General features: G+C 46.5%; 1 protein-coding gene across 1 annotated transcript in view; it reads left to right on the forward strand.

The window, feature by feature from the left end:
- Positions 1-26,050, forward strand: part of ern1 (endoplasmic reticulum to nucleus signaling 1) — a 110,856-nt gene that overhangs the window by 71,954 nt on the left and 12,852 nt on the right. The window contains exons 13-18 of the mRNA XM_072483759.1: positions 6,669-6,933; positions 7,817-7,907; positions 8,039-8,228; positions 9,259-9,358; positions 10,905-11,104; positions 15,166-15,313. Of these exons, the coding sequence (XP_072339860.1) occupies positions 6,669-6,933; positions 7,817-7,907; positions 8,039-8,228; positions 9,259-9,358; positions 10,905-11,104; positions 15,166-15,313 (994 nt within the window). The remainder of the gene's footprint in view (positions 1-6,668; positions 6,934-7,816; positions 7,908-8,038; positions 8,229-9,258; positions 9,359-10,904; positions 11,105-15,165; positions 15,314-26,050) is intronic.

Here is a 26,050-nt window from a genome sequence, read left to right on the forward strand (position 1 = left end):
TCTTTCCCGTTCGAAGGTTCAATAACCAGGGAGCACAGATTTAAGATGAGGAGCAGGAGATTTGGAGGACATGTGAGGAAATAACATAAGGTGTAGGGTGTAGAAGCAGAAGTAGACCATTTGGCCCAACGAGTCTTTTTCACCCAGAGGGTGGTGGGAATCTGGAACTCACTGCCTGAAAGGGTGGTAGAGGCGGGAACCCTTGCAACATAGCATTTAAACGAGCACTTAAAAAACCATAGCATATAAGGCTATGGACCAAGTACTGGAAAATGGGATTAGGATAGATTGGTGCTTGATGGCTGGCACAGACACGATGGGCTGAAGGGCCTCTTTCTGTGCTGTAAAAAACTCTTATGATTGTGATCAAACTCGGCCTCTGCTGACAGGTCAGACAAGCACATTCCTCCCATTGTGCTGCTCGGTAGTGCTTGGCACATTTCTCCTCTTTCCGAGGACAGTTTGACAGTTTCCTGATATGATGGGCAAGATTGGGAACTTTTCAGAGATCCCAGACCAGAGCATGTATGCTGATGCTTTTTAGCACTTTGGTAAATTGCACTCTGCCCACCTGGCAGTTTTAATGTAGCCCCTCTCAGTGTGCTGGTTGATGTTGGAATCACTGGAAATAAATCTCCACAGTAAAGGAGCTTGATTAGCTGGAAATGGTTTCAGAATTGAGGCTCCTTTATGAGTTACACTTTACAGGTCCTTCATGTATTGGTAATCCTAGACCAAGATGTCCTGTGGAAATTAGCAAGTTGGCACAGCAAGTACTCTTTAATCAAACTTTATTAGCCAGGAGAACAACACTGGGATTCACTGCAATGTTCCGTCTGAATCCTATGAAGCAGTAATACGTAACGTTTTCGACCAGGCGGCCTAATCCCTTATTTACATGCCTGAAGTGCATATGTTTTAATGCAAGAAGTATTACGGGTAAGGCAGATGAACTTAGAGCTTGGATTAGTACTTGGAACTATGATGTTGTTGCCATTACAGAGACCTGGTTGAGGGAAGGACAGGATTGGCAGCTAAACGTTCGAGGACTTAGATGTTTCAGGCGGGATAGAGGGGGATGTAAAAGGGGTGGCGGAGTTGCGCTACTGGTTAGGGAGAATATCACAGCTGTACTACGGGAGGACACCTCAGAGGGCAGTGAGGCTATATGGGTAGAGATCAGGAATAAGAAGGGTGCAGTCACAATGTTGGGGGTTTACTACAGGCCTCCCAACAGCCAGCGGGAGATAGAGGAGCAGATAGGTAGACAGATTTTGGAAAAGAGTAAAAACAACAGGGTTGTGGTGATGGGAGACTTCAACTTCCCCAATATTGACTGGGACTCACTTAGTGCCAGGGGCTTAGACGGGGCGGAGTTTGTAAGGAGCATCCAGGAGGGCTTCTTAAAACAATATGTAGACAGTCCAACTAGGGAAGGGGCGGTCCTGGACCTGGTATTGGGGAATGAGCCCGGCCAGGTGGTAGAAGTTTCAGTAGGGGAGCATTTCGGGAACAGTGACCACAATTCAGTAAGTTTTAAAGTGCTGGTGGACAAGGATAAGAGTGGTCCTAGGATGAATGTGCTAAATTGGGGGAAGACTAATTATAACAATATTAGGCGGGAACTGAAGAACATAGATTGGGGGCGGATGTTTGAGGGCAAATCAACATCTGACATGTGGGAGGCTTTCAAGTGTCAGTTGAAAGGAATTCAGGACCGGCATGTTCCTGTGAGGAAGAAGGATAAATACGGCAATTTTCGGGAACCTTGGATAACGAGAGATATTGTAGGCCTCGTCAAAAAGAAAAAGGAGGCATTTGTCAGTGCTAAAAGGTTGGGAACAGACGAAGCCTGTGTGGAATATAAGGAAAGTAGGAAGGAACTTAAGCAAGGAGTCAGGAGGGCTAGAAGGGGTCACGAAAAGTCATTGGCAAATAGGGTTAAGAAAAATCCCAAGGCTTTTTACACGTACATAAAAAGCAAGAGGGTAGCCAGGGAAAGGGTTGGCCCACTGAAGGATAGGCAAGGGAATCTATGTGTGGAGCCAGAGGAAATGGGCGAGGTACTAAATGAATACTTTGCATCAGTATTCACCAAAGAGAAGGAATTGGTAGATGTTGAGTCTGGAGAAGGGTGTGTAGATAGCCTGGGTCACATTGAGATCCAAAAAGACGAGGTGTTGGGCGTCTTAAAAAATATTAAGGTAGATAAGTCCCCAGGGCCTGATGGGATCTACCCCAGAATACTGAAGGAGGCTGGAGAGGAAATTGCTGAGGCCTTGACAGAAATCTTTGGATCCTCACTGTCTTCAGGTGATGTCCCGGAGGACTGGAGAATAGCCAATGTTGTTCCTCTGTTTAAGAAGGGTAGCAAGGATAATCCCGGGAACTACAGGCCGGTGAGCCTTACTTCAGTGGTAGGGAAATTACCGGAGAGAATTCTTCGAGACAGGATCTACTCCCATTTGGAAGCAAATGGACGTCTTAGTGAGAGGCAGCATGGTTTTGTGAAGGGGAAGTCGTGTCTCACTAACTTGATAAGAGTTTTTCGAGGAGGTCACAAAGATGATTGATGCAGGTAGGGCAGTGGATGTTGTCTATATGGACTTCAGTAAGGCCTTTGACAAGGTCCCTCATGGTAGACTAGTACAAAAGGTGAAGTCACACGGGATCAGGGGTGAGCTGGCAAGGTGGATACAGAACTGGCTAGGTCATAGAAGGCAGAGAGTAGCAATGGAAGGATGCTTTTCTAATTGGAGGGCTGTGACCAGTGGTGTTCCACAGGGATCAGTGCTGGGACCTTTGCTGTTTGTAGTATATAATGATTTGGAGGAAAATGTAACTGGTCTGGTTAGTAAGTTTGCAGACGACAAAGGTTGGCGGAATTGCGGATAGCAATGAGGACTGTCAGAGGAAACAGCAGGATTTCGATTGTTTGGAGACTTGGGCGGAGAGATGGCAGATGGAGTTTAATCCGGACAAATGTGAGGTAATGCATTTTGGAAGGTCTAATGCAGGTAGGGAATATACAGTGAATGGTAGAACCCTCAAGAGTATTGAAAGTCAGAGAGATCTAGGAGTACAGGTCCACAGGCCACTGAAAGGGGCGACACAGGTGGAGAAGGTAGTCAAGAAGGCATACGGCATGCTTGCCTTCATTGGCCGGGGCATTGAGTATAAGAATTGGCAAGTCATGTTGCAGCTGTATAGAACCTTAGTTAGGCCACACTTGGAGTATAGTGTTCAATTCTGGTCGCCCCACTACCAGAAGTTATGGAGGCTTTAGAGAGGGTGCAGAAGAGATTTACCAGAATGTTGCCTGGTATGGAGGGCATTAGCTATGAGGAGCATTAGCTATTGAATAAACTCGGTTTGTTCTCACTGGAACGAAAGAGGTTGAGGGGCGACCTGATAGAGGTCTACAAAATTATGAGGGGCATAGACAGAGTGGATAGTCAGAGGCTTTTCCCCGGGATAGAGGGGTCAATTACTAGGGGGCATAGGTTTCAGGTGAGAGGGGCAAGGTTTAGAGTAGATGTACGAGGCACGTTTTTTACACAGAGGGTAGTGGGTGCCTGGAACTCGCTACCGGAGGAGGTGGTGGAAGCAGGGATGATAGGGACATTTAAGGGGCATCTTGACAAATACATGAATAGGATGGGAATAGAGGGATACGGACCCAGGAAGTGTAGAAGATTTTAGTTTCGTCGGGCAGCATGGTCGGCACGGGCTTGGAGGGCCGAAGGGCCTGTTCCTGTGCTGTACATTTCTTTGTTCTTTGTTTGTCAACACACCAATAATATCACAGTTAAACCTTCATTTTAAACCAATGAAAGGATAGCTTTTCTAGCCAATAGAAAACGAGGTAAGTGGAGTAATAGAAAAGGAGTATTTTCAATCCTTCGTTTGCAGTCCTCATCTCCCCACTTGCCCTTGGGTAGTTACTGCAGTTTACAGAAAGCATATTTTTGTTTCGGTTGCATCCACCATTCTGTCAATGCAGACCCACGTCCTTCACTAAGAAACATTTTATTATGGATTCCACAGTCCTCTCCTGGTCTATCATGAACATGCAGGAAGTTTCTAATGTTTAAAATCTAGAATGCATCTTTATTTCTGTTTTGACCCTGAATTTCCTATTGGAAGCAGCTTTCAAAAATAATAAAGCAAAGACCACATTGTTAAGAATAGTTAAACTGCTAAATGGGTAATGAAAATTTAAATGTGTATTTGTCTCTAACATTTTAAAATGTATATAAATTGATGCCACTTTTGTGAGGTAAGGAAAGCGTTTGGTGTTAAATGAGGGATCGATGGATGGTGTGGGAGGGAATGGACTGGATGAGCAGATTGACCTTTTTTCATTCCTGACTTATACTTTTATTCTTTGTAATATAAAAAATTAAGACCAATTGTATTGGACCATTTGTAGTTTACTCGCGATCAGATCCTACCTATCATTACCATAAAACCAAAAGAAAATCCTAAATGTTGCAACTCATGTGAAATGTTGTAATGTTTCCTCTGAATCTGGAAACATTACAACTTATAAATCTTACTCTGGAAATCAAGAATCTGATATCCATTCATTAAAGAGAAAAGTGGGGAAGGGTGGAGAAAACTGGAACTCCAGGTAGGGAATATACTGTGAATGGTAGAACCCTCAAGAGTATTGACAGTCAGAGAGATCTAGGTGTACAGGTCCACAGATCACTGAAAGGGGCAACACAGGTGGAGAAGGTAGTCAAGAAGGCATACGGCATGCTTGCCTTCATTGGCCGGGGCATTGAGTATAAGAATTGGCAAGTCATGTTGCAGCTGTATAGAACCTTAGTTAGGCCACACTTGGAGTATAGTGTTCAATTCTGGTCGCCACACTACCAGAAGGATGTGGAGGCTTTAGAGAGGGTGCAGAAGAGATTTACCAGAATGTTGCCTGGTATGGAGGGCATTAGCTATGAGGAGCGGTTGAATAAACTCGGTTTGTTCTCACTGGAACGAAGGAGGTTGAGGGGCGACCTGATAGAGGTATACAAAATTATGAGGGGCATAGACAGAGTGGATAGTCAGAGGCTTTTCCCCAGGGTAGAGGGGTCAATTACTAGGGGGCATAGGTTTAAGGTGTGAGGGGCAAGGTTTAGAGGAAATGTACGAGGCAAGCTTTTTTACACAGAGGGTAGTGGGTGCCTGGAACTCGCTGCCGGAGGAGGTGGTGGAAGCAGGGACGATAGTGACGTTTAAGGGGCATCTTGACAAATACACGAATAGGATGGGAATAGATGGATACGGCCCCTGGAAGTGTAGAAGATTGTAGTTTAGACAGGCAGCATGGTCGGCGCAGGCTCGGAGGACTCCACCTCCACTTTGTTCAGGTGGAGTGATTGAGGGGAATAGCATGGATGCCTTTTAAGGAGAATCTAGATGAGCACATGAGGGAGGAAGGAGTAGATGGCTATTTTGTTAGAACATAGGAACATGGGAATTAGGAGCAGAAGTAGGCAATTCAGCCCTTTGAGCCTGCTCCGCCATTCAATCAGATCATGGCTGATCCCTTCCTTGTCTCAAATCCGCTTCCCTACCTGTTCCCCATATCCCTTTAACCAGTTTTCTTTGTCAGAAATATATCTAGAAACCATTTAATGGCTCAGATCCCATCGCACTATGGGGCAACGAGATACACAAATATTCACCCTCTGTGAGAAGTAGTTCCTCCTTATCTCAATTTTAAATTACCACCTCTCAACCTATATCCGTGATCTCACGTTCTAGATTTCCCCACCAGGGGGAACATTTTGTCTACATTTACTTCATTAATCTCTCTCAGCATTTTATATACCTTGATCATATCCCTTCTCATTCTTCTAAGCTCCAGCGAGTATAAGTCCAAATTGTTTAATCTTTCCTCATACTTCAGCCCTTTCATCCCCGGAATCAATCTGGTGAACCTCCTCCGAACTGCCTCCAATGCCCCATCCTTCCTCAAATAAGGAGACCAAAACTGGACACACTATTCCAGATGTGGTCTCACCAACACCTTTATAATTGCAACAACTCTCTAATTTAATAGTACAGTCCTTTTGCAATAAACGCTAAAGTTCTATTGCCTTTTTTATTACATGCTGTACCTGCATACTGACTTTCTGCGATTCAAGAACAATGACAGCCAGATCCCACCGCCTAGGCGCATTTTCAATTTGTTTTCAATTTAGATAATATCTATTTTGTTCGGCCAAAACGGAAAACTTCACATTTATCCACATTAAACGCCATCTACCAAATTTTGGCCCATTCTCCTAGCCTATCTATATCTGTCTGTAAATGCTTTATCTCCTCTTCACTGTCTGCTTTCCCACTTACTTCAGTATCATCTGCAAATTTTGCTTTGTTACGCTCTTCAGGTGAGTTGAAGTGAGGTGAGTGGGCGGTATGGCCGGTGTTTTGTGGAAATGTAATATGATATAATTCTAGTAATGTAAAATTAAAGAACTAGCTGTGGAAAAGGAGATGTGGCGACAATGTAGATCGTACAAGTAAGTCTATGCAAGGTTTAATGGTTAAAATCTATTGTGCATTCTGCCAAAGGACAAAGCAGATTTGTCTGGAATATTTTTATTTATGCAGTATAGTTACTGCAAGAGATATCAAAATAAAAATGCTTTTTCTTTTAGACTGTGCAGCAGCAGCAACAGTTGCAACACCAACAGTTTCAGAAGCACTTAGAAGAACGGCTTGAACTAATGCAGAAACGGCAGCTCATTTTCCGCCCCCCTCTCTTGGGTCCGGAATCAGACTTCCTGGAGTCATCCAGATTGCGAACAGAAAGTTCAAGCACCAACACGCCAAGTGCATCTCCGCGAGCCTCTAACCATTCGCTGTACTCCAATCATTCTATCTCCGAGTTTGGCAGCTCGGCCACAGAACAAGAGGATGGAGGTAAAGCTTGGTTGATTGACGACAGCCTGTGAAACGATAATTCAGTGAGATAGGGAGGCAACAGTATCAGCAAGATAGAAGAAAGAGAAAAATAGGGAAGGGCTGTTCTGGTTCGCTGTTGGTGATAATTAAAATAGCATTAGCCAGCTTGTCCTATTTCATTTGCATATCCTGCAGTATTTGGCAGACAGAAGATACAAGTCAAACTCTTGAGTATTGTTGAAAAAACAAGACACGCTATTGTAGTTTTCATCTTGCAATTCTGTCCTGATGAATGCAAGAATATCAAATCACAAAGGGAACAACAATTTATATTGCATGAGAAGAGTGTGCTGATTGGTTGGCAAGTGGACTCTGATTGGTAGAAGCATTGTCATGGCGAATGCACAAGGGAACAGTTTAAATTTTTGTTTAAATTCAGACCGGACAAAGTGACTCTAGTCAAGGCAATGCCATGAGGAAGGGCTGGATGAAAAATTTGACAGCATGTTTCTTTTTCTAGTACTCCAATTCTGTATTACTAAGTGACTCTTTCAGACCCTCTTTCCTCCACAAGTGGAGACTTTGCAAATCCGTGGTTTGCAAAGGAAGAGAAGCATACAACCCTTCACTTAAAAAGTTCAAATGGGCAATTCCGATTTCATCAGGACTGTTGGGACATTTGCTTATCATATCCAATATCAGCAACATCCTAACTGAGTAGCCAGCCCATAGTGTCTCAGTTGTGGTCAGGAAAATTAAACTCCACCAGTGCAGTAAACATGACAGTCTTACGTATTCCAGTGTCATTGGTAAACAGCTGGCCCTATTTGGAGAAATTCACCATCTTGCTCATGTTGCAGAGTAGAAACAACAGATTTATCTTATTGCCTTTGTTTCCCAGATGACGATTCAGATATTGTGAGAGTTGGAAAGATTTTATTTAATCCAAAAGACGTCCTGGGGCATGGTGCTGAAGGAACTATTGTGTTCAAGTAAGTTTGATTCATTTTCAGAATATATCACCAGGTCTAAACCAGCTTGCTACCCTTCTTAAGTGACTTTGATGCAGATTATATTTTTAAGCTCTTTACTTTTGGTAACTTTACTAACGTACCTTCTCAAGGGGCAAGTTTGATGATCGATACATCGCAGTGAAAAGGATTTTGCCAGAATGCTTCAGCTTTGCAGACCGTGAGGTCCAGCTACTCCGTGAATCTGATGAGCACCCAAATGTAATTCGTTATTTCTGCACAGAGAAGGACCGACAGTTCCAGTATATAGCCACTGAGCTCTGTGCAGCCACTCTGCAAGAGGTGAGATATCTGGGAATACTTCGAGACAAATATTCCGACTGGTTATGGGCAAAACTGTAGGCTGGAACAGTGGTTCGCACTGTTGCTTCAGAGCGCCCGGGAACCGGGTTCGAATCCCAGCTTGGGCCACTGTCTGTGCGGAGTCTGCATGTTCTCCCAGTGTCTGTGTGGGTTTCCTCCGGATGCTCCGGTTTCCTCCCACAAATCCCGAAAGACGCGATTGTTAAGTGAATTGGACATTCTGAATTCTCCCTCCGTGTACCCGAACAGGCGCCGGAGTGTGGAGACTAGGGGCTTTTCACAGTAACTTCACAAGTAAGCCTACTTGTGACACTAATAAAGATTATTGAATTATTATTTTTTAATAAATTTAGAGTACCCAATTATTTTTTTCAAATTAAGGGGCAATTTAGCGTGGCCAATCCACCTCACCTGCACATCTCTGGTTGTGGGGGTGAGACCGACGTAGACACGGGGAGAATGTGCAAACTCCAGACAGTGATCCGGGGTGGGAATCGAACCCGGGTCCTCAACGCTGTGAAGCAGCAGTCCTAATCACTGCATTATTATGCCGCTCCATTCTGGTATTTTTATTATTAAGAAGAAAAAGAGCATTTTTCGTATTGGGAATGGGATTGAAAGGTAGCATCATGGGATGTCCAACATACAATGGCAAAGAGTGGTAGGAACTGTGGAGTCAATTCCACACTGAAGTACTGTCTACCGGGGAGGCACCAAGGAAAAGATGTGGAGTATCCCATAGGGATGCCTGGTTCAGTCACTTGCCCAAATCTCTTCAAAGGACAAGGAAAATTGCAGTGGGTTACAGGGTGATGGAGATCAGTGAGACCGGAGAGAGCAGCCAAAGGATTAGGAAGGCAGGAATTACATTACAGCCTTGTTTATGTGACCCACTCAGTTTAGTTCATGAAAGAAAGTTTTTCAACCCAAGGTTTTTAAAAAATGCTTTCGTTTTCTGTGTCTGCTGGTAATTTTCTTGTACCAGAAATAACTCTCTTCTCTTTCTCAGTATGTTGAACAAAAGGACTTTGACCGTCATGGTCTGGAACCTATTCCTTTACTTCAACAAACCACATCTGGCCTGGCTTATTTACACTCGCTGAATATTGGTAAGCAGCCTATTGGAGATGTAAATGGTCTCCAAAGCTCACAACAACATGCAATCTCAGTCTTGCTGTTTTATATTTCTTGTAAAGCTTTTATCACACCTCTTGTGCCTTTACATCTCTGTTAAATGTGGAGATAAAACCTTGTGAAATGTTCCAAGTGTGGTTTAACCAATTATTATTTTCTTACAAAGATACCAATATTTGCTCATAACTGTAGGTGGTAACCCTTTCTCGGGTGCAGCTCCAGGCCATATAGAGGGTGTTTGTTACCTGGCCATGGTCAGGAGCTGGAACCCTGTCTGTATTTGATCATTCTCCATTCCTACCCACCCAATCTGATAGGAGCAAATTGGGCAGAAACCAGGCATCAAACTTTGGGGATCTTGTGTTGTGAAAGATTCCGACCATACCGAGTATTAACTCAATCATCCACTTCCAGGAGAAACTCTTGGGTCTTTCAGTAATGGAAATGTTGGTGTTGATTCAGATATGTTTGCCTAACCTTCCTACAAGTAAACAGTGACATGTAAAAATGTTAATTATAACTAGATTCACTAGTCTAGTAGTCATGATTGGACAAGCAATCCAAGCAAAAGTTGAGTTTACGTGTCGATGCCACTGTGGCAGGTAATGAAACTATTGAACAGTTGCTATTCTGTAGAACAAAGACCAGTTGGAGAATTGTAATTTGATACGACTGACTTCATAGGGCAGCCTAAGAGTTAACCACATGAGACATAGGAGCAGAATTAGGCCATTCAGCCCATCACCCACTCTGCTATTCATTGAGATCATGACTGATCTGATGTGATAATCTCCAACTCCACTTTCATGCCTGATCCATACCTCTGGATTCCCTTACTGATTAAAAATATTTTCTTATATCAATCTTGAGCATGCTTAACCCAGCTCTACAGCTCTCTACGGCCAAGAATTCCACATATTCACTAAACTCAGACAAGAAATTCTTCCTTATTTCTGTCATGACTGGGTGACCCTTACTCAGATTATGACCCTTGGTCCTAGATTCTCCCACAAGGGGAAATAACCTCTCGGCATCTACCCTGTCAAGCTCCCTGTGAAGTCTGTATGTCTTAATAAGGCCGCCTTTTGTTCTTCTAAACTCCAACCTACTCAAACTCTCCTCATAAGAAAATCCCTCCATACCTGGGATCAACCTCGTGAACCTGGTCTGGACTCGATTAGGAATTGGCATATAGGCCTGATCGGTCAACGGTAACAGGTTCTTTTCCCTACAGGACATTAGTGAATCAATTGGATTTTCACAGCAATCTGACCACTTAATGGTAACTTTTTGCCAATATTATTTTTAGAAATTTCTAGATTTTAAACTTGAATAAAATTCTCAAACTATCATGGTGAAATTTGTAAAGTTTTCTGGACTACTTGTCCTCCAACATAATGATTGTATCCTTCGACAACTTGACTGTACAATGTCTTTCAGAAAGGTTAGCGGAGCTGCCTTCTGATCCTTGTTGCTTAGCTTTATGTTAATATTTTTCTAAAGTGCACAAATTTTCATCAGTTCACAGAGATTTGAAGCCGCACAACATATTAATCTCAATGCCCAATGCCCATGGGAGAGTGAAAGCTATGATCTCTGACTTTGGACTCTGTAAGAAGTTAGCAGTGGGCAGACACAGCTTCAGCCGCAGGTCTGGGGTGCCTGGCACAGAAGGCTGGATTGCACCAGAGGTGCTGAATGAGGATTGCAAAGCTAATCCGGTGAGTTTATAAAAAGTACCCAATTCTCTCTTTTTTCCAATTAAGGGGCAATTTAGCATGGCCAATCTAGTGAACCGATAGCATAGTGGTTAACACGGTTGCTTCACGGCGCCAGGGACCTGGGTTCGATTCCCCACTTGGATCACTGTCTGTGTCTATGTGTGTGGAGTCTCACATTCTCCCCGTGTCTGCGTGGGTTTCCTCCCACAGTCCAAAGATGTTGCAGGTTAGGTGGATTGGCTGTGATAAATTGTCCTTGGTGTCCAAAAAGGTTGAGTGGGGTTACTGAATTATGGCAATAGGGTGGAGGATGGGCTTAATTAGAGTGTGCTTTCCAAGGGTCAGTGCAGACTCGATGGGCCGAATGGCCTCATTCTGCACTGTAGATTCTATGATAATCCACCAGCCTGCACATATTTGGGTTGTGGGGATGAGACCCACGCAGACACGGGGAGAATGTGCAAACTCTACACGGTCAGTGACCCGGGCCGGGATTGAACCCGGGTCCTCGGCGGCGTGGGTTGGCAGTGCTAACCATTGTGTTACTGTGCCGCCCAGAAATCCGGTGACTTTGTGATTGGGTTTGTCACCAGGCAGTAACTAATTTAACATAGGCAACTGATAACTTCCAGTTCCCACAATCCAGAGAAGATGGGGAAGAATTCCACCAATTTGGAGCATTGAACAGGAGTCGTCCAAATTGGTGTCTCCTGTGGAAAAACTACAGGTTGAGAAACAAAGTGCCATCAACTCTGCCATTTCAATTCTTGTGTTGTGCCTTGTCTATTAAAGCTTTCTTTGCATCCTGTCAGTGAGATGTGATGGCCAAATCTCCAATCATTAAAGAGATTGAAAGGCAGCACGTGGCGCAGTGGTTAGCACTGGGATTCCGGCGCTGAGGACCCAGGTTCGAATCCCGCCCTGGGTCACTGTCTGTGTGGAGTTTGCACATTCTCCCCATGTCTGCGTGGGTTTCACCCCCACAACCCAAAGATGTGCAGATAGGTGGATTGGCCACGCTAAATTACCCTTTAATTGGAAAATAAATAAATACTTGGATACTCTAAATTTATATTTTAAAAAATTAAGGAGTTTGAAGAGTTCACGCGATTGTCATTGTATAGCTTTACAAGTGGAGATCGCAATGTTGGTTTAAATGGGGACAGTACATTCAACCTGTCTGATCTTATTCTTCCAGAATACCGGCCTTGTTGTTTCTCTGTTACGAATTGAGCCATCTTAAAAGAAAAAAGAGTTCAGGCCATCCTTTCTGCCAGCTTGTCCCAGTTGTTGTGTTCCAGTGCTGACAGGATATTGATCCATGAATACTGATCTGTGGCTAATCAATCTTTGCTGTTACAGCCAGTTTGTCATATTGTCCATCTCTGTCCCTCACTGGAAATAGAATTTGAGCCCTGGGCCCTGAATATCAAGAGAACCACTGACCAGTCTGGGAAGGCAATACAATGAATGTCTGGAGTGTCTGAAGGAATTCAGGGTGGTTTATTCAAACGCTACAGATTTCATCTCTGTTTCAACATTGTGTATACATTTACAACTCTAGACAGACTCTAGCCCTCCCTCACTCAGCAGCTATACTGCAAGCTGAAGGGATTTGCAATGCCAAAGACCCACTCGCTAAACTATTCATGAGCTTACAGTGCAGCTTGGCTGCTTTCTTCGTGGATCCATGAGACATAGGAGCAGAATTAGGTCACTCGGCCCATCGAGCCTGCTCCGCCATTCAATCATGGCTGATACTATTCTCATCCCCATTCTCCTGCCTTCTCCCCATGACCCCTGATCCCCTTATTAATCAAGAACCTATCTATCTCTGTTTTAAAGACACTAAGTAATTTGGCCTCCACAACCTTCTGCGGCAAAGAGTTCCACAGATTCACCACCCTCTGTCTGAGGAAATTCCTCCTCATCTCTGTTTTAAAGGATTGTCCCTTTAGTCTGCGATTGTGTCCTCTGCTTCTAGTTTTTCCTCCAAGTGGAAACATCCTCTCCACGTCCACTCTATCCCGGCCTCACAGTGTCCTATAAGTTTCAATAAGATCCCCCCTCATCCTTCTAAACTCCCAATAAGTACAGACCCAGAGTTCTCAACCGTTCCTCATACGACAAGCTCTACATTCCAGGGATCATTCATGTGAACCTCCTCTGGACCCTTTCCAAGGCCAGCGCATCCTTCCTTAGATACGGGGCCCACAACTGCTCACAATACTCCAAATGGGGCCTGACCAGAACCTTATGTAGCCACTGAAGTTCATCCCTGGTCTTTTATTCTAGCCCTCTCGACATGAATGCTAACATTGCATTTGCCTTCCTAACTGCCGACTGAACCTGCATGTTAACCTTAAGAGAATCGTGCACAAGCACTCCCATGTCCCTTTGTGCTTCTGATTTCCTAATCATCCCCGAACAGGCGCCGGAATGTGGCGACTAGGGGCTTTTCACAGTAACTTCATTTGAAGCCTACTTGTGACAATAAGCGATTTTCATTTCATTCATTTCATCTCATTTAGAAAATAGTCCATGCCTCCATTTCTCTTTCGAAAGTGCATAACCTCACACTTTCCCACATTTTATTCCATGTGCCACTTCTTTGCCCACTCTCCTAGCTTGTCCAAATCCTTCTGCAGCCCGCCTGCTTCCTCAATACTACCTGTCCCGCTACAGATCTTTGTATTATCTGTAAACTTAGCAACAGTGCCTTCAGTTTCTTCTTCCAGATCATTAATGTATATTGTGAAAAGTTGTGGTCCCAGCACAGACCCCTGAGGCGCACCACCAATCACTGGCTGCCATCCTGAAAAACACCCCTTTATCCCCACTCTCTGCCTTCTGCCAGTCAGCCAATCCTCTATCTATGCCAAGATCTTACCCGTAACACCATGGGCTCTTAACATATTTCACAGTCTCCTATGCGGCACCTTGTCAAAGGACTTCAGGAAATCTAAATAAATCACGTGAACTGGTTCTCCTTTGTCTAACGTCCTAGTTACCTCCTCAAAGAACTCTTAACAGATTTGTCAAACATGACCTCCCATTGACGAACCCATGTTGACTCAGTCCTGTTTTATCATGCACTTCCAAGTACTCCGCGATCTCATCTTTAATAATGGACTCTAAAATCTTACCAATGACTGGAGTCCGGCTAACTGGCCTGTAATTTCCCGCCTTCTGCCTCCCTCCCTTCTTAAACAGCGGTGTTACATTATCCACTTTCCAGCCCTATGGGACCCCTCCTGCCTCCAGTGATTCCTGAAGGATCACCACCAATGCCTCCACAATCTCCTCAGCTATCTCTTTTAGGACCCTGGGGTGTAGTCCATCCGGTCCAGGTGATTTATCTACTTTCAGACCTTTCAGTCAGAGACTGGATAATCTCGTCATTACAAGGCAATTTCTGACCAAAAGATCTGCGATATGCTAAACCATGGGAGCGCTTTAAGTCTGCTGATCCAACAGAGTTGTGTGGTTGGGAGAAGTGAAAAGGGAAATGGATACAGTGGCGCATGGTTTCCTGAAGGTGGTGCTGTTGAGATGATACAGAGGGAGCTTACTCTGCAGCTAACCTGATCTGGGAGTGCAGAGTATTCTTGTTTGGTGGCAAATGGAAATGGGTTTCTTGCCCATTCTCTGAACACAGAGACAGAAAACAGAAATGAGGTTAAAATATCTTCCAGTGCCTTGGAAGTGTTAAAGCTCAAAATTAACCCTTTCTTTTCTTAAGGTACTGGCTGGCTTGCCAGCTGTGTATTTCCAGGTTTTCCCCCCAGATTTTCAGAATTTGCTGATTTATTTTTTTGATGATCTGTTTTCTGCCAAAATTGCATGCAGCTCAATTGTACAGAACCTGTGTGAAATCCTGGTGCAGACTACGGTATCAACAAGGAAACTTGTTTCCTGCACTGGAGAACATTAACTTATCACTGACATTGAACAGAAAATCATTTTAAGTTCTCCAAACATGATATGACAGATTTGTTTTTCACTAAAGAAGAATTGAATCTGCTTTGTTTTCCATAATACAATTAAATCTTTGTCTCCAGACATGTGCGGTGGATATTTTCTCTGCTGGCTGTTTGTTCTACTACGTTATCTCCGAGGGTAGTCACCCATTTGGAAAGGCCCTGCAGCGACAAGCCAATATTCTACTGGGCTTCTCAAACCTTCAGCATTTAAAGCCTGACGTGCATGGTAAGTGTTACTGAATACACGGGGTCACAATAATATTTCTTTTCTTCAGGGCTGTTCTTGAGATTTTCTCGAGGGCGTTTTGGTTTTCAGGGGATCCTTTTTCAGTCTCACTAACTGCCTTTATTAGGTGGTGCAGTCACGTAGTAACATTACACTGGTGTTCGAGTTCACATGTGGGGTATTTGGCCCCACGCAGAAGCAGAATTAGAAGAATTCAACAATGTTCTCCATAATCTTCCCCCTCCATTAAACTTAAAGCCACAACACACCAGGGAAAAGTTAATTTTCTAGACATTTGTAAAAGACAACATGCAGAAGTGTTGCCAAATTAGGAGTACTAATGATGTTGCTGTATTTTACTCAGATATTGATATGACAGTTATTTTTTATTTTTAAATTAAAAAAAAAAAAAAAAATTTTCCTCTTTTTCACATTTTCTCCCACATTTACACCCATCAACAATAAACAATAGTCAGCAAGATATGTCAATCCCCATAATAACAACGATCCCATCCACCCACCAACACCCAAACATCAGCCCACATGTTTACATAAACAAATGACAAAAAGGAATCAGGAATTACCCATAGTCACCCTTAATCTACACAGCCCCCCTCTCCTCCCCCCCCCCCCCCCACCCCCAACTAATGTTCGATGTTATCCAGTTCTTGAAAGTGCATAATAAATAGTGCCCATGACTTGTGGAACCCCTCCGAGCTTCCCCTCAGTTCAAACTTAACCTTCTCAAGGGTCAAGTATTCCAACAGGTTCCCCCGCCACGCCAGGGCACTGGGTGGAGAGGCTGCTCTCCATCCCAGCAGGATCCGCCTTTGGGCAATCAACGAGGAGAAGGCTATGATATCTGCCTCCGCTCCCGTTTCCAACCCTGGCTGGTCCGACACCCCGAATATGGCCTCCTGGGGACCCGGGTCCAGTTTCACACGCACCACTCTCCCAGCTCTTCCTCCCACTTTGCTTTGATCCCTTCCAGTGGTGCCTTATCCTCTTCCAAAATAGCTCCGTACACCGCTGACACTGCCCCCTCCTCCAGTCCCCTTGTCGTCAACACCTCCTCCAGCAATGTGGAAGCCGGTTCCTCTGGGAAGCTGTGTATCTCCTTCCTGGCAAAATCCCGAACCTGCATGTACCTAAACACTTCTCCCTGCTCTAGCCCATACTTCGCTTCCAGCTCCCTCAATCCTGCAAACCGACCCCGAAGAAACAAATCTTTTCGCGTCTTAATCCCCTTCTCTTCCCATTTCCAAAAACTTCCACCCCACCTCCCTGGCTCAAATCTGTGGTTCCGTCGAATCGGCATTTCCCTTGACCCTAAACCCAACCCGAAGTGTTGGCGAAACTGCCTCCAGATTTTCAATGAAGCTATTATTACCAGACTCCCTGAATATTTTCCCGGAGCTATCGGGAGTGGTGCTGTTGCAAGTGCCTTCAGCCCCGACCCCCTGCACAAATTCTCCTCCATTCTGACCCACTGAGAATCAACCCCTCTGACCCAGCTCCGCACTTTCTCCACGTTCGCCGCCCAGTAGTAGTACAACAAGTCCGGGAGACCCAAACCCCCTGCCTGCCTTCCCCTCTGTAGCAGCACCTTTCTCACTCTGGCCACCTTCCCTCCCCATATGAATGAGGTAATCCTTCCCTCAATCTCCCTGAAAAAAGACTTTGGCAGGAAAATCGGTAGGCATTGAAAAATAAACAGGAATCGCGGCAACACATTCATTTTAACCGCCTGTACCCGACCTGCCAGTGACAGAGGAAGGCCATCCCATCTTGCCAGATCGGCTTTCACTCTCCCCACCAAACTAGTGATGTTGTACCTGTGAAGCCTCCCCCACTCCTGGGCAACCTGCACCCCCAGATATCTAAAATGAGTTCCTGCTCTACGGAATGGCAGCCCCCCCACCCCTGCCCCCACCCCCGGCCGAGACACCACAAAGTACTCACTCTTGTCCAGGTTCAACTTGTACCCCGAGAAAGACCCAAATACCCGCAGTAGCTCCAATATTCCTTCTATCGACGCACTCGGCTCCGACACACACAGCAGCAAGTCGTCGGCATATAAGGACACCCTATGCTCTATCCCCCCCCGCACTATTCCTTTCCATGCTCCCGAACTTCTCAATGCGATGGCCAACGGCTCAATCGCAAGTGCAAACAGCAGGGGGGACATAGGACATCCCTGTCTCGTCCCACGGTGAAGAGAGAAATATCTCGAACTGATATTATTTGTGCGGACACTCGCCTTCGGTTCCTTATATAATAGCTTTACCCAGTTCACAAACCTTGGTCCAATCCCAAATCGCTCCAGCACTGCCATCGGGTATCCCCCATTCTACCCGATCAAATGCCTTCTCGGCGTCCAATGCCACCACTACCTCTGTTTCCTTTCTTACCGCCGGTGCCATAACAACGTTCAAAACTCTCCTAATGTTCGAAAACAGCTGCCTCCCTTTCACGAACCCCGTCTGATCCTCCCCTATTACCTTCGGAAGGCACTCCTCCAGCCTACCCGCCAGTACCTTCGCCAACACTTTTACGTCCACATTCAGAAGTGATATGGGCCGATACGACCCACACTCCGTCGGATCCTTATCTTTTTTTAGTAACAGGGAAATCGATGCCTGCCCCAAGGTTTGCGGCAACACCCCCTTCCCTATCGCCTCCTCAAACATCCCCACCATCAGGGGTGCCAACCTATCCTTAAATTTTTTATAATATTCCACCGGAAACCCATCCGGCCCTGCCACCTTTCCTGACTGCATCCTCCCAATCGCATCCTTTATCTCCCGCTCCACTATTGCTCCTTCTAATGTAGCCCTGTCCCCCTCCCCTAGCCTCGGGTACTCCAACCCATCGAGAAATTCCTGCATCTCACGGTCTCCTCCGAGTGTCTCTGACTTGTACAACCTCTCATAAAACTCCTGAAAAACCTTGTTAATCAGCACTGGGGCCACCACCAACTTCCCTGCCCTATCCTTCACCTGAAGAATTTCCCTTGCCGCTGCCTGCCTCCGGAGCTGACCTGCTAACATGTTCTCCATGTTCATAAACTGCACCCCTTGCTCGTCTCAGTTGGCGCACCGCCTTCCTGGTGGACAGTCGGTCGAAGCTCGCCTGTAGTTCCTTCCTCTTTTCCAGCTTTGCCGGGTCCCCATCCTCTGCATACCTCCTATCTACCTCCAACATCTCATCTATTACCCTCTGCCGCTCCAACCTCTCCTCCTTATCCACCCTAGCCTTAAACAAAATTACCTCACCTCTCACCACCGCCTTTACAGCCTCCCAGGCGACTGCCTTCGACACCTCACCCGTACAATTAAAGCCTACATATTCCTTAATTGCCGTTTCAATTTTCTCACAGAATACTTGGTTCCCCAAAAGCCCCACATCCAGTTTCCACCCCGGTCTCTGCGCTGCCCCCTTCTCTAGCACCATATCCACCCAATGTGGAGCGTGATCTGACACTGCAATTGCAGAGCATTCCGACCCCTTGACTCCAGCCAGCAAAGCCTTCCCAACCACAAAAAAGTCGATCCGCGAGTATACCTTCTGGACCGCTGAGAAAAACAAATACTCCTGTTCCCTTGGGTGCAGGAACCTCCAAGGGTCCAACCCCTCCCATTTCCACCATTAGCCCAGCCAGCGCCTTCGCCCCCCCTGATGGGACCAGCGAGCGCGGCCGTGATCTGTCCAACCTTGGCTCCTGCACCAGGTTCCAATTCCCCCCCCACAATCAGCTCATGCGTGTCTAAGTCGGGAATAGCCCCAACCACCTTCCTCGCGAATCCCACATCGTCCCAATTGGGACCGTATACACTTAACAGCGCCACTAATCTCCCCTCCAATGCCCCTGTCACAATCACATATCTACCCCCCTGATCTGCCACCACTTTCTCCATCTGGAAGCGTACCCTTTTGCTGACCAGCACCGCTACCCCTCGAGCCCTTCCATCGAATCTGGAGTGAAACACTTGGCTAACCCAGCCCTTTTTAAGTCTCACCTGGTCCTTCACCCTCAAGTGACTCTCCTGCAGCATTGCTGCATCGGCTTTCAAACTTTTAAGATGTGCAAGCACCCTTGACCTCTTGACCGGACCTCCTAGCCCCCTCACGTTCCACGTGATTATCCTTACTGGGGGGTCTCTTACCCCCCTCCCCAACCTTTCTTATCCACCATCACCATACCACCGGGCCCTACCCCATAAGCCTGACCCGCCCCTGTCCATTGTTAACATCGAACCCCTTTCTCCCCCCCCCCCTCCCAAGAACCCCCCCTACAAAAACATCCCCCAACATCCCTCCCTCCACCCCCTCTTGCTCGCCTCGTAGGCCCATTGAAGCCTGCTATCCAGGCTCCAACGTCCGCAGTCCTCCTCTCACCTCACCCCGTTCACTAACTGACTCTAGTTAGCTAGCGCGGGTGGCTCCCCCCCGCCAATACCTCTCGCCCCCTTCCGCCCAGTCCCAGAGAAAAAAACACCAAAACAAACCCAACAATCCAACCCCTACAATTCACTAACATAACATTTAACCGTCGCAACACAGAATGGCATTAACTTGAACTCTGTAACAATGCAAAGAGAAGTAAATTTCAAATTTCAATACAAATCAGTAAAAAGAAAGTTGTTACATTTGTACATTTTCCAGCTGCTCAAACACAGTCCACAGTCTTTCTCCCAGTTCCGCTCTTCACGTCTGTCCCAAGCCTTCTGCCCTCACGAACGCCTCAGCCGCCTCCGCTGTCTCAAAATAAAAGTCTTTGGCTTTATATGTTACTCTCAACTTCGCCGGGTACACCACACCAAATCGCACCCCCTTCTTGTACAAAGCCGCCTTCACTCGCCCAAACGCCGCTCGTCTTTTTGCCAACTCCACCGTCCAGTCCTGGTAGATCCGAACCATCCCACAGCACCTCACGCTTCTGCTTCGCCCAGCTGAATACTTTCTCCTTCATGCAAAACTTATGGAAGCAGATAATTACTCCCCTTGGAAGCTCGTTCACTTTGGGCTTTTGCCTTAATGACCGATGAGCTCGGTCTAGCTCGTACAGGGTGGGGTTCTCACCCTCCCCCATCAGCTCCGCCAACTTCTTAGCGAAGTATTGCGTTGGCCTTGGGCCCTCTGTCCCTTCGGGCAAGCCCACAATTCTCAAATTGTGCTGCCTTGAACGGTTTTCCAAGTCTTCCAGCTTTGCTCGGAGCCTTCTGTTAACCACCACCCTCTGAAGGTCGTCCCCCATCGAGGTGACCTGGTCGCTGTGTTGTGTCACGGCCTCCTCCACTTCCTTCATCTTCTCGCCCTGCTCTCTCACCTCGGCCAATGCCTTTGCCACCTCCACCCTGATCGGGCCGATTGCCTCCTCCAACAATGACCTCAACACGACCGCCATCTCTTTCCTCAGGATCTCCATGTGCCTCACCAAACGTTTTTCCAGCTCCACCACCATCACCTCGGTCATCCTCTCCACCATAAGTAGTGCGGTCCCGCCTTGCAGTTCGGCTTCCGCCATCCTGTCAACACTTTTGCTTTTGCTCGTCTTCTCCTTTGGCGGCGAACCCGCGTTTCCTCCTTTCTTTGACGCTGCTTTTCGCATCTTTTAGCGGCTTATTGTTTTTTTATCTTCTTTCCTTTCTCCTCTCTCCCCCTTCACCCTCCTGCCCTTCATCAATCTGACATTCTTCTTTTTTGAGAAAAAACTTTTACCAAACTTCCATAAATCTTCTTTCTTTCTCCTCTACATTCACCTGGGACCAGGCTTCAACCTTCTTCTTCCTAGGTGGGAGCCATCCGACGTGGAGCACCCTCCCTACATGGCGCCACGGCCTCTTCGAAGCTCCGTCCCCGCTGCTCCGACCTGCCGGGCCTGGCGCCTCAGCCTCCGCCGCCCGACACCCGCGCGGGGTTCTTCGCCGGCTTTTAAACCGGCCCCGCTGGCTGCTCGTGGTGGCCCTAAAGGCTGACGATAGTCTGGGAGTGCGTGGGGTCTCGGGGATTTCCCCGAAATCGCCGGGAATCGCGGCCACCGGCGGGAGCTCTTGTTTTTGCGGCCGCCCTGCTCGCCCACCCCACCGGAAGTCGATCTGACAGTTATTAATGATAATATTGCTTTTCAGATTCGCCAGGTATCAAATGATACCACCACAAGGCTTTACCAGATATCGATCAAAGACCAAACAACCAGTTAGTTCAAGTTCAGTGATAGTTTATTTACACACAAGAATTACTTTGACATGCAACATAAAACACTACAAGCTAAATTACACCTAACACTACAACAACCTGTACTTAACTTCAGGCTTTATGCAGAGGAACAAGGCCTTTGTTCGGATCTGACGTGGCTGGGTCTGGAGAAGTGACTTCGTTTCTGTTGGGCTCATCCGTCTGGTACCGATCATTGGTCTTGAACTTGCTTCTGGTTTATGATGCTGCAATTGGTTGCAGGCTTAGGCCGGGCCAAGAGAGACCAAACACATGCCAGTTTCTCTCTTTATCCTTCTGGGGCTTTGCGCTCTTTCGTGCTGTCCTTAGCTTTGGACCCAATAATTCGGCAGGCTTCGATTACTGCCTTCGATTTTAGCCAATAAAGGGGCGTGGCCTGAGTGGTCATTGAACGTGGCTGTTTGGGCGTCCTGAGTAAAGGGAGTGGCGCTGATGAGTCTTTCTGTATCTGTTACCTGAGTACAGGTCTTTTGTTCTGGGGAAATGGGCCATTAGAATGCAAACTAGCTGGGGGTTTCGATAGCGTCTAGTTATCTGAGTTGCCAATATACCTAAGCTCTGAGCATCTGAGTTCTGGGTTGATCATATTTCCCATGGTCCTTTGCAAGTGGCCATATTTTCCCGGAACCCTTTGTACGTGGCCATCCCAAATGGCTACAGAAGTTAGCAGAAAAGGTTTTTAATATTAACTGACCAATACTATCAGACACAATTTGCTATCACACTAAACTCCCCTTCTGTGGACTGCTGAGGTCATAGCTAATGCATTTTCATGACGTACGTGCACAGCTAGAAGACTTTAACCACACAGTTACTACATTTGTTTCATTGCATCTCAGATCTAAATCTCAGATTAATGTAGCATCAATTGCTGTTTGCGGAAGAAAGTTTCAACCCCCCACCCAGTCTTGCAGCCCCTCTCATTCCTCTTCCTCTGGCTTGGGCCTCGGAGTAAATGTCGCCATTCACCTTCCCACTGCTTGCTACTAATGTAATCACAGGCTGTTTCTGTCTGATTGGAGGAGCAGCTGCTAACAGATTGTTACTTCCGCCAGCGTGACGTTTCTCTGGTCTTCCACCTGATTGAATTTCCCAGGGATTTTTGGGGTGCTCTTGGGGACGAATTCATCCTTTGTCCCTGTGTATTTTCAACATTGCTGACTACATCAGAGATCTGATGAAACTACTTAGATGAGAAATGATAAAATTATGAGGGGCATAGATAGAGTAGGCAAGAAGAAATGTTTCTCCTTGGTGGATGGATCAGTGACCAGGGGGCATAGATTTAAGGTAAAGGGCAGGAGGTTAAAAGATTTTTTTTACCCAGAGGGTGGAGGGAGTTTGGAATTCGCTGCCTGAAAGGGTGGGGGTGCAGAGACCCTCATGACATTTAGATGTGCACTTGCGAAGCCAAGGCATACAAGGCTATGGGCTAAGTGCTGGAAAATTGGATTAGAATAGTTAGGTGGTTGTTTTTAACTGGCACAGAAACAGCCCTTCGGCCCACCGCTGTAAACCTCGTATGACCCTAAAACTTTTATTTGTAAGACCCAAAACTTTGATTTGCTTTGTGTAGAGTTAAAGAATAATTTAAATTGGCAGTCTTGCCAGCAGTGTTTTAAAAGTTAATTAATGAGCAGTAATGCGGTGCATTGCACTTTCATTACGCCACTTACAAAGGTTCGGCACAACATCGTGGGCCGAAGGGCCTGTTCTGTGCTGTATTTTCTATGTTCTATGCTCCATGAGCTTATTGAATGGTGCTTTGTGCAAGTAATTCTGCCAATCTGTAAGCAGAGATCATACACTTCCCTTTTGGGTGACAGGGAAAATCAGGCCAGCCATCACAAGCCCAGATATTAGATGTGGGCTTGTCAGACTGAGAAAACAGCTGATCATATGAACTAATAATAATATAATCTTTACTAGTTCACAAGTAGGCTTACATTAGACTGCAATGAAGTTACTGTGAAAAGCCCCTAGTCGCCACATTCCGGCGCCTGTTCGGGTACACTGAGGGAGAATTCAGAATGTCCAATTCACCTACAAGGATGTCTTTCAGGACTTGTGGGAGGAAACCGGAGCACTTGGAGGAATGTGCAGACTCCGCACAGACAGTGACCCAAGCCGGGAATCGAACCCGGGTCCCTGGCGCTTTGAAGCAACAGTGCTAACCATTGTGCTACCGTGCCACCCTAGAAGCAGGAGTAGGCCACTCGGCCCTTGAAACTGCTCCACCATTTCACAAGGTCATGGCTGACTGGATTTTCACCTCAACTCCATCCTGCTTGTCCACAATAAATTTTCACCCCCTTGCTTATCAAGAGGTTTAGCACACTGGGCTAAACAGCTGGTTTGTAATGCAGAACAAGGCAGCAGCGCGGGTTCAATTCCCGTACTGGACTCCCCGAACAGGCGCCAGAATGTGGCGACTAGGGGCTTTTCACAGTAACTTTGTTGCCTACTTGTGACAAGCTATTATTATTATTATTATTATTATTATTATTATTATTATAATCTATCGAGTCTTCCGGTGGTGGGAAGTGCTGCGCAGTCAAATGCAAGTCTCCTTGGAGACCTCAAATTAGTTTTTTTTTACCCAAACAATTTACTGTTAAGTCGACCAAACCTCCCCCACCCTCACTCGAAACCGTCCAACACCCAAGGAAATGCCCCTGAAACAGCAAATGGGCAGAAAAGAGAATGAGGGCAGCAAAAAGCCAGGAAAAGATGGCCGAGGGCGGCGGACACGAGGAGCGTGTCTGGATGTTATTTATATTGACTTCCAGAAGACATTTGATAATGTTCCTTGGAAGGTGCAGTCAGTTAATGTTGGCGTTTATTGCAATGGTTTGGATACTGGCTGAGGATCAGGAGGCAGAGTCTCAGACAATGGCAAAAAGATAATTGGCAATGTAGATGGGAGCACAAATTTACAAAGCGATATTAATAGATTGTGAATAGGCAAAACTATGACAAATAGATTGCAACATAAACAAATATGAGGCCATCCACTTTGGAGCTAAAGATAATAGAAAGGAATACTTTCTGAAAGACAAGAATCTAGAAACAGTGAGGGTCCAAAGAGACCTGGAGGTTTAGGTAGATGATTTTAAACTGTCATGAACAGGTACACGAGGCAACGCTCACACACATCTTCTACTCCTTCAAAGAATCGGCTCATCCTCACCCGCGTGAGGTGTGCTCTGTACACCACCTTCAGCTGTATCAGCCCCAACCTCGCGCACAAGGTGGAGGCATTCACTCCGGAGCACCTCACACCAGAACCCCTCCTCCATATCCTCGCCCAACTCTTCCTCCCACTTTGCTTTGATCCCTTCCAGTGGTGCCTTCTCCTCTTCCAGAATAGCTCCGTAAACCACTGACACTACCCCCTTCTCCAGTCCCCCTGTCGTCAGCACCTCCTCCAACACTCCCCTCCCCCCCCCCCCCCCCCCCCCCCCCCCCCCTCCTTTTCGCGTCTTAATCCCCTTCTCCTCCCACTTGCGATAATTTCCATCCCATCTCCCTGGCTCAAATCTGTGGTCCCCCCAAATCGGCATTTCCCTTGACCCTGCCCCCAACCTGAAGTGTTGGCGAAACTGCCTCCAAATTCTCAATGAGCTATTATTACTGGACTCCCTGAGTATTTCCCCGGGGCTATCTGGAGCGGCGATGTTGCCAGTGCTTTCAGTCCCGACCCCCTGCACAAACTCTCCTCCATTCTGACCCACTGGGAATCAACTCCTCTGACCCAGCTCCGCACCTTCTCCACATTCGCCGCCCAATAGTAGTACATCAGGTTCGGAAGACCCAAACCCCCTGCCTGCCTTCCCCTCTGTAGCAGCATCTTTCTCACTCTGGCCACCTTCCCTCCCCATAAGAACGAGGTAATCCTTCCCTCAATCTCTCTGAAAAACACCTTTGGCAGGAAATTCGGCAGGCATTGGAAAATAAGCAGGAATCGCGACAACACGTTCATTTTAACCGCCTGTACCCGACCCGCCAGTGACAGAGGGAGACCATCCCACCTCGCCAGATCAGCTTTCACTCTCCCCACCAAACTAGTGATGTTGTACCTGTGAAGCGCCCCCCCCCCCCACTCGGCGGGCAACCTGCACCCCCAGATACCTAAAGTGAGTCTCTGCCCTACGGAATGGCAGCCCCCCCACCCCCGGCCGAGACACCACAAAATACTCACTCTTGTCTAAATTCAGCTTGTATCCCGAGAAAGACCCAAACACTCGAAGCAGCTCCAATATATTCTTATCGACACGCTCGGTTCCGACACTTATGTATTTTGTAGGATTTTTAAACTGGTGGTGCCGTTCAATCCAACTGACTTGCTTGTGTTCTATTAAGTTCTCTATATAATGGTTCGTGTAACGCTTTGCTCCAAATCATTACCACTGCCCTTTTTTGGCTGGTTGACATTGTGTGGTCGGGCGGCATGGCGCAGTGGATAGCACTGGGACTGCGGCGCTGAGGACCAGGTTTCGA

This window comes from Scyliorhinus torazame, chromosome 18, assembly GCF_047496885.1.
Source record: "Scyliorhinus torazame isolate Kashiwa2021f chromosome 18, sScyTor2.1, whole genome shotgun sequence".
Classification (NCBI taxonomy): domain Eukaryota; kingdom Metazoa; phylum Chordata; class Chondrichthyes; order Carcharhiniformes; family Scyliorhinidae; genus Scyliorhinus; species Scyliorhinus torazame.